General features: G+C 46.7%; 1 protein-coding gene across 3 annotated transcripts in view; it reads left to right on the top strand.

Annotated features, from left to right (window-relative positions):
- The first annotated feature begins 2,603 nt into the window (after positions 1-2,603).
- The window catches only part of TRIM25 (tripartite motif containing 25), an 828,971-nt gene continuing 818,049 nt past the window's right edge, over positions 2,604-13,525 (top strand). The window contains exon 1 of one of the 3 annotated variants that reach the window (XM_069654946.1): positions 2,604-3,357. In XM_069654946.1, the coding sequence (XP_069511047.1) occupies positions 2,725-3,357 (633 nt within the window). In that variant the 5' untranslated portion in view covers positions 2,604-2,724. The remainder of the gene's footprint in view (positions 3,358-13,525) is intronic. The other 2 variants (XM_069654945.1, XM_069654947.1) reach the window with 2 other exon arrangements.

Here is a 13,525-nt window from a genome sequence, read left to right as displayed (position 1 = left end):
GCCAACACTTCGTGCTATGTTTGAACCGGTTGAATGAAGGTTCTGCACGTAGGTGTGGGGGGATGGTGTTCCATAGTTTGGATGCTTGTACTGGGAAGCTAGCTCCGCCCGAGTTGTAGAGTTTAAATCTCGGTATGGTCAAGGTGTTAGTTTGGGCTACTCTAAGAGGTCTCAAGGCGGAGTGTGGTGTGAAATGGTTAGTGAGGTATGCTGGAGCAAGGTTAGCCCTAACTTTGTGTGTGAGGGCAAGCGTTTTCAGGGATATTCTATGCTTGACAGGGAGCCAGCGTAGGTTACGTCTGGTCTCAGATATGTGTGCTTTTTTGGGGATGTTAAGGGCAGCTCTGATTGCATTGTTTTGGACTACTTGTAATTTATTAATATTTTTGTGGCTAGTGCCCAAGTAAAGGGCGTTGCAGTAGTCTATTTTGGAGAGGACTAGTGCTCTCGCGAGAGTGATACAGTTGGGTGCGGAGATGAATGGTCTGCATGCAGTGATAAGCTTGCAAGTGTAAGCAGCTGATGATGCTACTGCGTTAGTTTGTTTAGAGAGGGATAAGGTAGCATCGATGTAGATACCAAGAGTTTTAGTGTTATTAGAGACTGAGATGAGATTGCCATCTATGGTAAAGGCTTTGAATGACGGATTGAGATTTTTAAGTTTGGCATGAGTGCCCAAGATGATCAGCTCGGTTTTATCGTCATTGAGACACAAGCCATGGTGTGCCATCCATGCTTGAATAACGGAGTAGATTTCATTGAGGGTCATGCTGTCTATTTCGTAGTCACCCGTGATAGGAAAGAGTATCTGGGTGTCGTCCGCATAGTTGGTATACGTAACACCCAGATAGTCTAATATATCGAATAGGGGTTTCGTGAATATATTATAAAGTGTCGGGGACACGCATGAGCCTTGCGGGACACCACAAGGTACTGGGGCCGGCTCGGCGGAATCTGTGGGAGAGAAGACCCTCATAGTTCTGTTCACCAGGAAGGAGCTGATCCAAGCCGTGGCTGCATCTGAAAAGTGGGCTGCAGATTTCAAGTGTTGACAGAGTGTTTGATGGTTAACCAAATCAAACGCTGCTGACAAGTCAAGCAGCAAAAGGAGTGCAAGTTTGCCATGGTCTTTCAAGGTTTGGATCTGAGTGGTAAGGTCAATTAGTGCAGTTTCCGTACCGTGTCTCGGTCGGAAGCCTGATTGCCTGAGCCCTAGGAGATTATTAGCTTCTAGATGATGTAGCATTATTTCTTGTAAGTGTACGGGAGGAGAAGTGTAGTGATGTAGCATTATTTCTTGTAAGTGTACGGGAGGAGAAGTGCAGTGATGTAGCATAATTTCTTGTAAGTGTACGGGAGGAGAAGTGTAGTGATGTAGCATTATTTCTTGTAAGTGTACGGGAGGAGAAGTGCAGTGATGTAGCATTATTTCTTGTAAGTGTACGGGAGGAGAAGTGTAGTGATGTAGCATTATTTCTTGTAAGTGTACGGGAGGAGAAGTGTAGTGATGTAGCATTATTTCTTGTAAGTGTACGGGAGGAGAAGTGCAGTGATGTAGCATTATTTCTTGTAAGTGTACGGGAGGAGAAGTGTAGTGATGTAGCATAATTTCTTGTAAGTGTACGGGAGGAGAAGTGTAGTGATGTAGCAACATTTCTTGTAAGTGTACGGGAGGAGACATGTAGTGAAGCATAATTTCTTGTAAGTGTACGGGAGGAGAAGTGTAGTGATATAGCATCATTTCTTGTAAGTATGCGGGAGGAGAAGTGTAGTGATGTAGCATCATTTCTTGTAAGTATGCGGGAGGAGAAGTGTAGTGATGTAGCAACATTTCTTGTAAGTGTACGGGAGGAGACATGTAGTGAAGCATAATTTCTTGTAAGTGTACGGGAGGAGAAGTGTAGTGATATAGCATCATTTCTTGTAAGTATGCGGGAGGAGAAGTGTAGTGATGTAGCATTATTTCTTGTAAGTGTGCGGGAGGAGAAGTGTAGTGATGTAGCATCATTTCTTGTAAGTCTGCGGGAGGAGAAGTGTAGTGATGTAGCATAATTTCTTGTAAGTGTACGGGAGGAGAAGTGTAGTGATGTAGCATCATTTCTTGTAAGTCTGCGGGAGGAGAAGTGTAGTGATATAGCATTATTTCTTGTAAGTGTACGGGAGGAGAAGTGTAGTGATGTAGCATCATTTCTTGTAAGTATGCGGGAGGAGAAGTGTTGTGATGTAGCATTATTTCTTGTAAGTGTATGGGAGGAGAAGTGTAGTGATGTAGCATTATTTCTTGTAAGTGTATGGGAGGAGAAGTGTAGTGATGTAGCATTATTTCTTGTAAGTGTACGGGAGGAGAAGCGTAGTGATGTAGCTTCAGCGCGCGGGTAGCTTCAGCGCGCGTGCTGGTGTGCGTGTGTGGACTGCGTGACGTGGTGGGCGCGTGTGAGGATTCTAAGAGAGACGATTGGGAGCTGAGGACTGCCGGGTGGGATGCCAGTGTTCCTCACATGATACCTATCTATGCTTACTATGTGACCCGCGAACCTGAAGGAATAAACACACTTGAATAACTAACATGACGGGAGGCATACACTTACCCGGCTAGGCTGTTACACTACGGCTTAGCTGTCAACACACAGTCAGGGCACACAGAGAGCCCCGCCCGCTCTCCTCCTCTTCTAAGTTTCGGTTTCCATTCTCCCCCGTGCCCCTGGCTCGTCATTCTCTGCGAACATGGCCGAGATGTCGGGCTCGCTCTTGGACCTGTCCGAGGAACTCACATGTCCCATCTGCCTGTGCACCTTCGAGAGCCCCGTGACCACCCCCTGCGGGCACAACTTCTGCCGCTTCTGCCTGGAGTTGACCTGGGACCGGGCAGACGGCAGCTGGCCCTGCCCGCAGTGCCGCACTGAATTCTCCTGCAAGCCCGAGCTCCGCAAGAACACTGTGCTGAACACCGTGGTGCTGCAGTACCTGCTGAACAAGAACCGGGCCGAGGAGGCGGCGGGGGCGGCAGAAGAGCCGGCGGAGCCCGAGGTGGAGGAAGAGGAAGAGGATGACTGCCCGCCGGGCTCCGTGCGCTGCGACTCCTGCCAGAAGGTGGCGGCCGTCAAGACGTGCCTGACCTGCATCGCCTCCTTCTGCCAGGAGCACCTGCGGCCGCACCAGGAGAGCAAGGCCTTCGCACACCACCGGCTGCACGACCCGCTTGGGGGCTCGGAGTTGGGCCTGCGAACCTGCACCAAGCACAACAAACTGCTCGAGTACTACTGTGTGGAGCACGGCCAATGCCTCTGCTGCAACTGCCTGACCGACCACAAAGCCTGCAAGACCGACACGGTGCCCGAGGCCAAGCGGAAGAGAGAGGTGAGAGTCCTGCTGCCACCACACCACACCCCTGATGTTGCTGCTGGATAGATTGCCCGTCCATACCTCTAGAAGCATAACTTTCAGCCATTCCCATGTGTAGCGAGAAATGCTGGTCAAACTTGACTATTCAACTTGAAGGCATTAGATTGGAGGACTCTTTTCAAGGTTAAGAACATAGTCATTATTTCCCCTAAAACGAGTGCACAGGTTTGGGGTAATCCTAACACCCCTCTATGCGAGCACCCCATGTGCGTTATGCAAAAGTGCCCGAGCACCCACCTCCCACGAACCTATTTCCCTGAAATTTAGAAAGCGACAAACCCCAGAGCACAGTCTAGGGCAGTGCCCCTAAACGCACCCACCAGCATTGCTTCTGTGCCATTATAGTTACTAGTGCCCCCTGGCCCCCCCAGCCCCTTCTAGTAGAATGCTGGAAGCTAAGATGTGAGTGGCACAACAACACAACAAGGGAGTTTATACAGAACCTGTGGCGGGGGCATTCATGTGTCTACCACTCTTGCCTTCGCCTTGTGTAAATAAGGGAAGTCTGTAAAGGGTGGGGTGGAGCTTTAACTCTCGGCCTGCTGTCCTGGGAGCGTTAGTGTAGTATGCAGATATTAGCCTGCCTCCAGTATTCCCAAGGGGGGCGGGGGTGCACTTGTCTTTGCTCGTCTCTGTACTGGGATGGGTACAATAGATGATTTCATGAAGAACCCTACCACCAGCATTGCCCCTTCCATTACAGAGACCGGGTCCCTCAGTTGTGGTCTCAGCTCAGATAGTACAGTGATCAGCCCCACCAGTTCCACACGCCTGTTCTCCACTGTCATCGCTGGCGTCCAGCCAGTCCTCTGCAATCCGCTTCTGCACCTTTAACCTCCTTTGACGTGCCACTGTGTGGCGACTGCCTACCCTGCCAAGCCCAGACCTTAACTGACCGGCCCTGCCCACTTGCGTGAATTTACCACCAGCCACACAGATCTAGCTTAATCCTGGCAACCACACTCTTCCTTCAGTATCCAGTGACGTTATAGCCTGGAAGATATTTATTTCCACTCTGTTGAATGACTTCCTCATTTGTTCCAATTTTGTACATAGTCCAGAACTTGCACTGCAATATCTGATTGGGCGCAAGTGCCATGCCATATGGAGAGTTGCCTCTCCCTGTAGTTAAATGTTTCTGTCAAAACGACTCTAAGGGGAGCACGAGAACGGGCTGGTGTGTCTGACCCGATGTGCCTTCTCCTCAGAGAAAAGGTTAAAACCCCACTTTGGTAGAACAACATCTAAAAAGAACATTCTCCCGAAATAGGTCAATGCTTTGTCTCTACTCTTTTTTTGGTAAGCCCACTATCTGAATATTACAGCGCCTTGTTTTTCCCTCTGCATCTTTTGGTCGATTTTCTAGAGCGTGTCATTTTCAGGAGTTTAATTACAAGTGTCTTGAGAGATGTCAGTGATTATTCAAACTCCAGTATCTTTTCTTCTGTGTCTGTGATCCTTGTGGACCTCTTTACATCTATTCACGCAATTCCGATTATAATTTCTCACTTTGTTCTGGATTCATAAACTCCCTTGAGGAAATTGAATATGGATGCTTCCCTTCCGTTTCCCCTGCCTCCCTATAAATTGTTGCTCAAGGAAACGCTCAGTCATCAATTTTACTTTGCCAGCTTCTGGAGGATTTGTTGTTATTCAGGTTGCTCTGAAGTGCACTATATGTTTTGTTGGCACACGCTCTAGTCGACACCACTTTGGATGCATCTAGTGTTGCTATGAGTACTTCCATCCGCTGATGACTCCCTGCCAGCAGACGACTAAAAACCAGGTATATGTCTCCCTTGCTTTCCTCTCCGGACAGATACTACACTCTGCCAGACTTGGTCAGCTTCCTACTAGCAGTTATGTCTTTCAAACAAGAGGTATTTAATAACCATCCAGGCTTGGGTTTTCCTCTGCACCCCGTCACAAGTGTCCTCACATTTCATAGCTGGCCACTTTGCCTCAGTGTTCCCTGTGCTGCTCCTTCACTTTGCCAGCCTTCTCCAAGTCTGTGTGGCACTGTCACCACCCTTCCACCATTATACTGTAAATTTCCTAGGCCTGGACCTGCGGCTGCGCTTCCATTCATGCTCTGTTCTTCCCTCCACAGGTGCTCTTCAGCCCCTCAGATCGTCAACCTGTGTTCCTGTTGAGTTTTCATTAAGGTTCTATCTCCCTTTCTCCCCTAATTTTCGTTGAGGGACTCACGAATAACAGATTTGTGTTGTATTGCCGAAGTAGAAAGATTCACGGCAGAATTGACCGTAGTTGATTTTGTCGCTAATCGATTCATACTTAGGCAAAACAACCCAAATTTGGCAGTAGACCAAACCCCTCTTACTTAACTTTTAGCTGGCACCCACTTCTCTTGTACCCCAGTAGCGCCAGTTCTGTCCCTCTAACGCAGATCGGATCTGACACAGCAGGGTTCCTTTTTTTATTCCTTTTCTTTTTTTTGGGGTCCCCGGCTTCCATTGTCAAGGAAGTGGTGGGCACCTCTGCAACCCCAAAGCCCAAAAATACCGAACATGGTGAGTGTGGGACACCCCCGCAACCCCTGCTCCTCATCTTCAGTTTTTTTTGGCATACAGGCCGAATTCGGCCAAATGGCCCTTCCAACCATTTTATTTCAGTCAACTTGGGTGTTTTCCCAAATAACAGCAGTAGGGAAATTATCCATTAGGCATTTTTCTCTCTCAGGATGCCAGCACCTCCCCCTCACCAGCCTTCCCCACTTCTGCCTTGGCTCTGACGCCACCACAGCCTTGCACGTTACCACGTATGCAGTGGGACCACCCCTAGCCTCCATCTCTAGTCAAGATGTACCTCTCTGCTGCATCACCTCAACCAGCCTTTTTCCATAAACTCACCCTCTTCTGCTGGCTCCATTACTTCAGGGCTGCCATCTTGGGTTGAGGGTGTCCTCTGGCACAGGGTCTCTCCGTGCATCACTTCTCCCCTGTTCTCCCAGGACAACATTCTCTGCATCATTAGGATCTGTCCTAATGCACAGGGGCAGGAGAGATCAGCACAGGTCCAAGCCAGGAGTCCTCCAGCCTACCAATACTCCAGGCGCTTAGAGCACATTAGCCATCTTGTCTCCATCTCCCACCCTGGGATGAGCTGTGGGGGTGGCTCAACTGAAACCCCTCAGTTCTCTGAAGTGCTGCAACACTTAGTCATTCACACCACACAAACCACAGTGTTTCCCACTCTCTCAATCAGCTTTTCTTATGGTGAGTAACTGTTCACATAGATTTTAGTAGCCTTCTTGGCTCAAAACTGGACTGTTCATGTGCTGGCCATGCCACGCAAAACCCATTCTTGATCGCTTTCTGTAGGCCAAGAGTGGCGGCGAGACCACCATACCAAACTTCCCTAAGAAGGTCTGAGATCAGGTGGAAGAGGGACGTGAGGACTAGCACAAACTACTGCAACAAGGTACTAAGATCAAGACCAAGAGAGGCGAGGACTCCCAACACCTCATCACTTCATTTTGGCGAAGAGAAGCCAGGCAGTAGAAAGAGACTAGTGCCCCATCTCCAAATATTCTTCCCACAACGGGGGACATTGACCCAAGAGAAGTAATCCCACCACCACTTCATCAAAGACAATTTTGATAAAACAGTCTAAGACCCAGAAAAGAGTGGGGGAGTGCCACCCATCACTCGCCATTCCTTCCTGACACAAGGCAGGAGACTAAGGGAGAGGCATCTGTCCCTGCTTAAGTACACAGCATCACTTCCTGGCACAGTGCAAGGGGGCCAAAACAAATGTAACATAGTCAAGAGGATTAGAATCAAGAGAAAGCAGAATGTCCCCCCCCATCAACAGCGTGCCCTAGCCTGTCAAAGCACTTAATGTAAGGCTGGGAGGTGGGTGATTGCCTTATCACTAGAAACTGCCTAACTTGACAATTCAGGGGGCAGAGAGGTTAGTGTCTCATACCAACACCGTACATTATAGTAGCACAGTGGGTAAATACAGTTGATGTTGCACTACACCGTAGCAGTGCAGAAGGATAAGTGTAAGGGAAGTGTAGGCCTGCGACAGAGAGATCAACAGAACACTCAAGACAATTGGGTGTAGGAAAACGCCTACGATTCTGAGCGGACCTCTCCAATAGAAAGGGATGGCTGGAATAAACAACCTCGACTACCGGCAAACATCGGCCGCTCCTCGTATTCACTTGACACACTGAGCCGAACTGACGGGTGCGGTAGACGTGTTCGCCGCTTCGCTCCTCACACGGTAAGCAACATTGTGTAATACCGTCTTGTGAGACGTAGTACTCTTGTTACAGTATTGCTACATCATGTGGCTCGTGATCGTTTGATTGTGTGGCTGATCGATCCATTTTTTACATTTTTTACACTTTATTCTTTAGTGCGGAACAAAGGGATTTTTTCCCGAATTAACCATGATGAGCTCTCCTTAAGGTACACTTCCTCCTTGATTTACGATTATCCTTCACGTTTTACACCATGGGGCTACCTACTTCGAGGGCTTCTCACTGTGGCGGTCCATTCTCCCCACCCGATCCGTCTTCTCCTCTGTACCGCCACTCGACTCCGCATTACACCGGCTCGGGTAGGATTGACACTGTCTTTTAGTCCGACTTTGACGGATGTGCATGAACACGGCATGCTTTAAACCTATGGGTTTGGTACTTCCCCTACTCTTACTGTTGGACTCTGATGATAGATGGGTCCCACTATGAACCCTTCTCCCTTTTTCTTTACCTTTGGACTTATGCACTGATTTGGATGGGCTGTCTCATTCTTTTCACTCTGCTGTTTAGTTGTGAGTACTGTTAGGCTTTTCTCCGAGCATTACTGCTCTAAGATATTTCTCTATCTCTTGTAGGGCCGATTGGGCCGTTGACCTACACCTACTATTTACAGTTGAGAGTCCCCACTGGCACCATGTTAGGTAATTATTTCCCTTGATATGGAGCCTACCTTCATTCATTGAATCTGCCTAAGCAATTAGCTATTTATGAACTGACCCTTGCTGTTTGTTGTTTTTATCTTGCAGGTGCTATGAGACTGTTGTTGTTATGATTACCACTCCAATTGTTAAATAGGCTACGTTGTTAAAAGTTTTTACCTCCTGATGAATGTTCCATATCTTTGCCTTGAGGAACAGAAACATGTCGAGACAAATCTCTGGACTTTAAACAGAGATCAAAATCTATGACACATTTATCCAAACTTGGTTGGGCACTATACTATTTGCTTTACAAGTACCCGATGTGTCTGCTTTTCCTGTAACACCGTTTTAAACTGGCCATCCAAGCCTGCTACGTATTCCTTTTTGTTGTTTCAAACATTGGATGTGATAATTTTGTATCGTGGACCAATTTATTTAATAAGATGTTTTAAATTTTACGATTCTTCGTTATTAAAATGTGATATTTACCTTTTTAACCTTGACTGGTCCCTACCTTTCGATATACTTCGAGTATCAATGTTCGATACCTATGGTACCTGCCATTTAGCTTTGTCTCCCTGTATATTGAGGATGGAATAAACAACCCTCACACAGTTCGGTGTATTCCTACCATGTGTGAGCAGGGCGGTTTCTAGCAACTTGGTTCCCAGTGCGAAACACTAGACTGTGTCCTCCCGACTAGAACATGCCACTTTCAAACTACACCTCTGTGTCGTGTGACAAAACCCCTCCTCAATATCAATAAATCATTGCTTTACAAATGAAGCTGGCTTCATTAATTTGTAATTCAAGTACTTTACAGAAGAAATCTAATGTGAAAACACAACTGTTGCTGTCCAAGTAAATAGTTCTTTTCTCACCTGCTCTTAGGGAAGGCCTTGCCTGAATGCAGTTTCAAACTGTCCATGCTGGGCCACTGCGGTGTAACCAGTTTACCGGGGCCTGAGGGCCCACTATCCCTGTGTTGCAGGCATTCTGTTCGTACCACTTCGCTTGTATTTCACAAGGGGCAATACTAGACTAACAATATGAATTATTTTCTTATGAAGGTTATCATTCCAAGATGAACAGTCTGGTACACTCCTTTTGTACTCTATCAGAATACCTCTATGAGAGTGGGAAAGTAGACAAATAGCACTAATGAGTGTTCCTGTCTGCTTTGTATTAAATCACAAGAGCACTTCAGGAATATAACAGTGATCAGAGATCTTTATTTGATAAAAAGCCTGCAATAAAAGGGTTGTTTGTGTGCATCTCTAAATACATAACAGACACATTGCTTGGTGCTCACATCACTGTTTACAACACACACCCTAACATTACAATGTTTGTAACCATGAACCATACAACTCATTCGGACAGCTTATGTTTTTGGACGTGAGTATAAAATGGCTGCAACATACCTCACTCAAATGGGGTACAAGTATTCTTTTGCTTCTTGTTTCTCTAGAATTGTAGATAAGGAGGTGCTGGGTCTCAGTGGAAGCATGCCCAGCCCCCAGTACAGAATTATCTTTAGGGAATTATATCTGTGGACAGGAAAGGATACCCTACAAGAGACACCCACTAAACAATGCACAGAAAGGATACACAGAAAGGATTGTACCTCTTACAAAATGTAGCCTGACCAATAATAAGCTGATTAAGCGTTTTAAACAAAACCGGCTTTTAATGCATGGTAATGGGACCACAGTTCCTCAGCCACTACCTCCTCACCATTACGCAGACCTCATGTGTTATATCTGCAAAAAGTGTAGGCCCATGCATTATCTAATAGAATTGGCATTAGCATCTCTTATTAGTTTTAGCATGGGTGGAGTTTTTGAAAGACGGGACTCCCTCACTCCGGCGCACCTCTTATTCGATGGTTGATTGTGTTAGACCTGCAGCCTGAGTCCTAGTTTGTCAAGGGACCAACTATGGGGTTCCTGATTTTTTAGAAGATTTGTGGGGTTTGACAAACTCTGGTCCTGTGAGGCGCTGGTAGGATTAGCTAGTCCGGTGATGGTGACAAAGTATAGTTAATTTGGACACAACGAATAACAGTGAAAAAATAGAAATGCCAGTTTGCAGTACAATTAATAGCAGGAGAAGAAGCAATGTACCAAGGGAGAAGAACAGAAAGACAGAGGTTATGTTTGGTTAGAAGTAGGGCTAGAGAGAATTCCAAATTAGCCTGGTAGAGGAAAACGTTTCTGAAGTCTTACCCAATTGAGTTATGGGGTGAGCTTCAAGGTGCAGTGAGCTGGTCCTCCCATGTGTGGTTGCCAGTGGGCTGGGTAGCCGTTCTGAAAGGAAATGGACAGAAAAAGAAATAAAGGGGGGGATGGGACCCTTGGAAAGTTGGACGATGGGCATCGTTGTAGTGTCTCGCGTTTGCGCGCCGTGGTCATGTCTTGTGACTATACATGTTAACTGCCGTGGATTGGAAGGTGCAGCTACTTATTATGGACAGTGCCCGAGTCAGGAATGGTTTGGAACAAGGTCGGTGGACTGAAACATTCGTTTAGTGCCTCTGCGGGTGCAGAGTCAATGATTTAAAAGTGAGGACGTTACAGCCGGTCAGCCGGAGGGGCGTACTTATGGTCTGTTAGCCGTGCGTAGAAGCCTGGTGGTTGTAGGTCCACGCTTGATATGTGTGTTATAGTTTGCCGGTGCCTAGTTTGGGAAAGGGAGGCTGGGGTTTGTGCGAGGCGACGTCCAGGTTGAGGTGCCTGTTTAATATTATCAAAGGTGTGGGTACTGCTATGAAATTCGTGTATTTAGTTGGTAGCAGTAGACGAGGCGCTGCGAATTTAAGCAGGGCAAAGTGCCGTCGTGAGGAAAAGATTAATAAATGGAAAGTTGCGTCTGCGGTGACGCGGTGAGTGTCATGCGGAACGCTTACCTGTGGCCGGGTACGGCAGTGATGGTGCTCAGAGTCGTGTAGTCGAGGATCGTATGCCGGGGTAGCGCACAACTTCCTGAATATAAGGAAGGAGCGCTGCGGTTGGTTCCGTCAACGAGCGATGTGATTCGTTCGTTGAGAACGGCCCGCGGATTGGCTGCTGGGCCGGAACGTGTCATAGTGCTGGGTTGAGCACGGGTAGTGTTGTTGTTATTGGTGCTGGCATGAATCCATTCCACCATAGTGACCACGAGAGTGGTAGAGGCGCAAATAGTGCTAATTTGAAGGTCATATTTGTTGGAGCGTAATGGGGAGTGATTTATCCTTGAGAACAGAGTTGGGGTTAACCCTGGGCGGGATGATGAAGGTATGTGTGGAATCGGATTGATAATGGGCATGTTGTTGGTGGTAAGGAGGGCAAAAAATTGGCCCATTACTAAGGGGGAGGGAAGGACAGTAGGGTGAATAGGCAATTAAAAGAATTGGAGGGGGCGAACTGCCCACCACTACGGTGATGGAGTACAAGGTGTGGTGGCATAATTGAAAGATCCGACATGATGTCACTGTGAAGTGTTTTGAATTGTAAAACATGCAGATTTCCTACGTTTGTATACACTTTTATAAGAAAACATGGAAATCATGATCACTGTTCAATCCAAAGGTAACAGCTCGATATTTGCATATCAGCTTCGCTTCTCTTTGACGTAGTTGGAGTTCTCTGTCTCCACCTCTTGTATTGATTGGTATTTTTTCCAGACCCATGAAGGTGATATCTTCCTTGTTGTCCCACTGGTGTTTTTCCTGCCAGTGTAGCGCCAGTGGGTATCTGGTGTCCTGAGAGTGAAGGGAGTTCAGATGTTCCCGGATCCTTGTTCTGAGCTCTCTCTTAGTGCTTCCAATATATTTGCGATTACAAACACAGTTGATGGCATAAACCACAAATTTGGATTCACAGTTAATATATTGCCCAATTATATGCGTATCAGTGGTGCTGAAAATCACCGTCTTAGTTGTGGTGGGGAATTTGCACATAGAGCAGGTTCCACATTTGTAGAAGCCTACTGGTTTGTTGCTGGTGAGCCAGTTGGTGTCAGTTTTAGGGATTGGTGCCATGAAAGACAGACTGAGGATGTTTTTGAGTGTTCTGCTTTAGTATAGGTTAGGGTAGGTTTGTCTGGGATCCATGCCTTAATGTCTTCATCAATTGCTAAGATGTGCCAATGTCTTTTGAGGATTTTCTGTACTCGATGACTGTCGCTACAAAATTGAGTGATGTATCGTATTTGGCTGTCTTCCGTTGCCTCTTTGTTAGTGTGTACTTTGGGGGCCAGGAGCGTGCTACGTTCTCTGTTATTAGCCATGGTTACAGCTGCTAGAATCGATTGCTCCGGATATCCTCTCTCATGGAAACGTTTGCTGAGTGTTGTACATTCCTTTCCAAATGCTGGCTGGTCACTACAGTTTCTTTTGGCTCGGAGAAATTCCCCCTTGGGGATGTTGTTGATTACAGATTTTTTGTGGCAGCTTGAAGCATGCAGGACTGAGTTGACTTCCGTTGGTTTTCTGTAGGTCGAGGTAGTGAGCCTTGTACCTGCTGGTGTAATGGTAATGTCGAGAAAATCAATGTTTTCCTTGCTTGAAGAGCCTGTTAGTTCAATGCCAAACTTATTTTGGTTCAGGAAGAGTTTGAATGCGTCAATTTCTTCTTTTGTTCCTTGCCAAATCATCAGGATATCATCAATATATCTTATCCAAGTGTGGATCAGTTTGTTAAAGTCCTGGTTCGTAAAGGCATGTACTTGCTCGTAGTGGTGCATGAAAAGGTTAGCCATGGAGGGTGCATATGTGGCCCCCATGGCTATGCCTTTTGTTTGCCTGTAGTACTGTTGGTCAAATAAAAAGATGGTATTAGTTAGTGAAAATTCCAAAAGTTCTTTCGTGAGTTCCAGGTGCGACCAGAACGAAGCTGATGCTTTTGTAAAGGCAAAGTCAATGGCCTTGAGGGCTAGTCCGCGGTCTATGGACGTGTATAGGGCTTTAACGTCGAGAGTAACCAGAGTGTAGTCATTGTTCCAAACAATTTCTCGTAGAATCAGCAGGGTGTGCATGGTGTCACGTAAGAAAGTAGGTATCTTTGGTACCTCGGGCGCCAAGACATTGTTGATGACATTGTTGATGTGTTTATTTAGAGGTTCAGTTATCCATCATATCCCGATCAATATAGGTCGTCCTTCCGGTATGGGGTCAAACTTCTTGTGGATCTTGGGCAAGAAGTATATTGTT

The sequence above is a fragment of the Ambystoma mexicanum genome, chromosome 3q, assembly GCF_040938575.1.
Source record: "Ambystoma mexicanum isolate Mex_15411 chromosome 3q, UKY_AmexF1_1, whole genome shotgun sequence".
Lineage (NCBI taxonomy): Eukaryota > Metazoa > Chordata > Amphibia > Caudata > Ambystomatidae > Ambystoma > Ambystoma mexicanum.
This window is presented reverse-complemented; position numbering and strand designations above follow the sequence as displayed.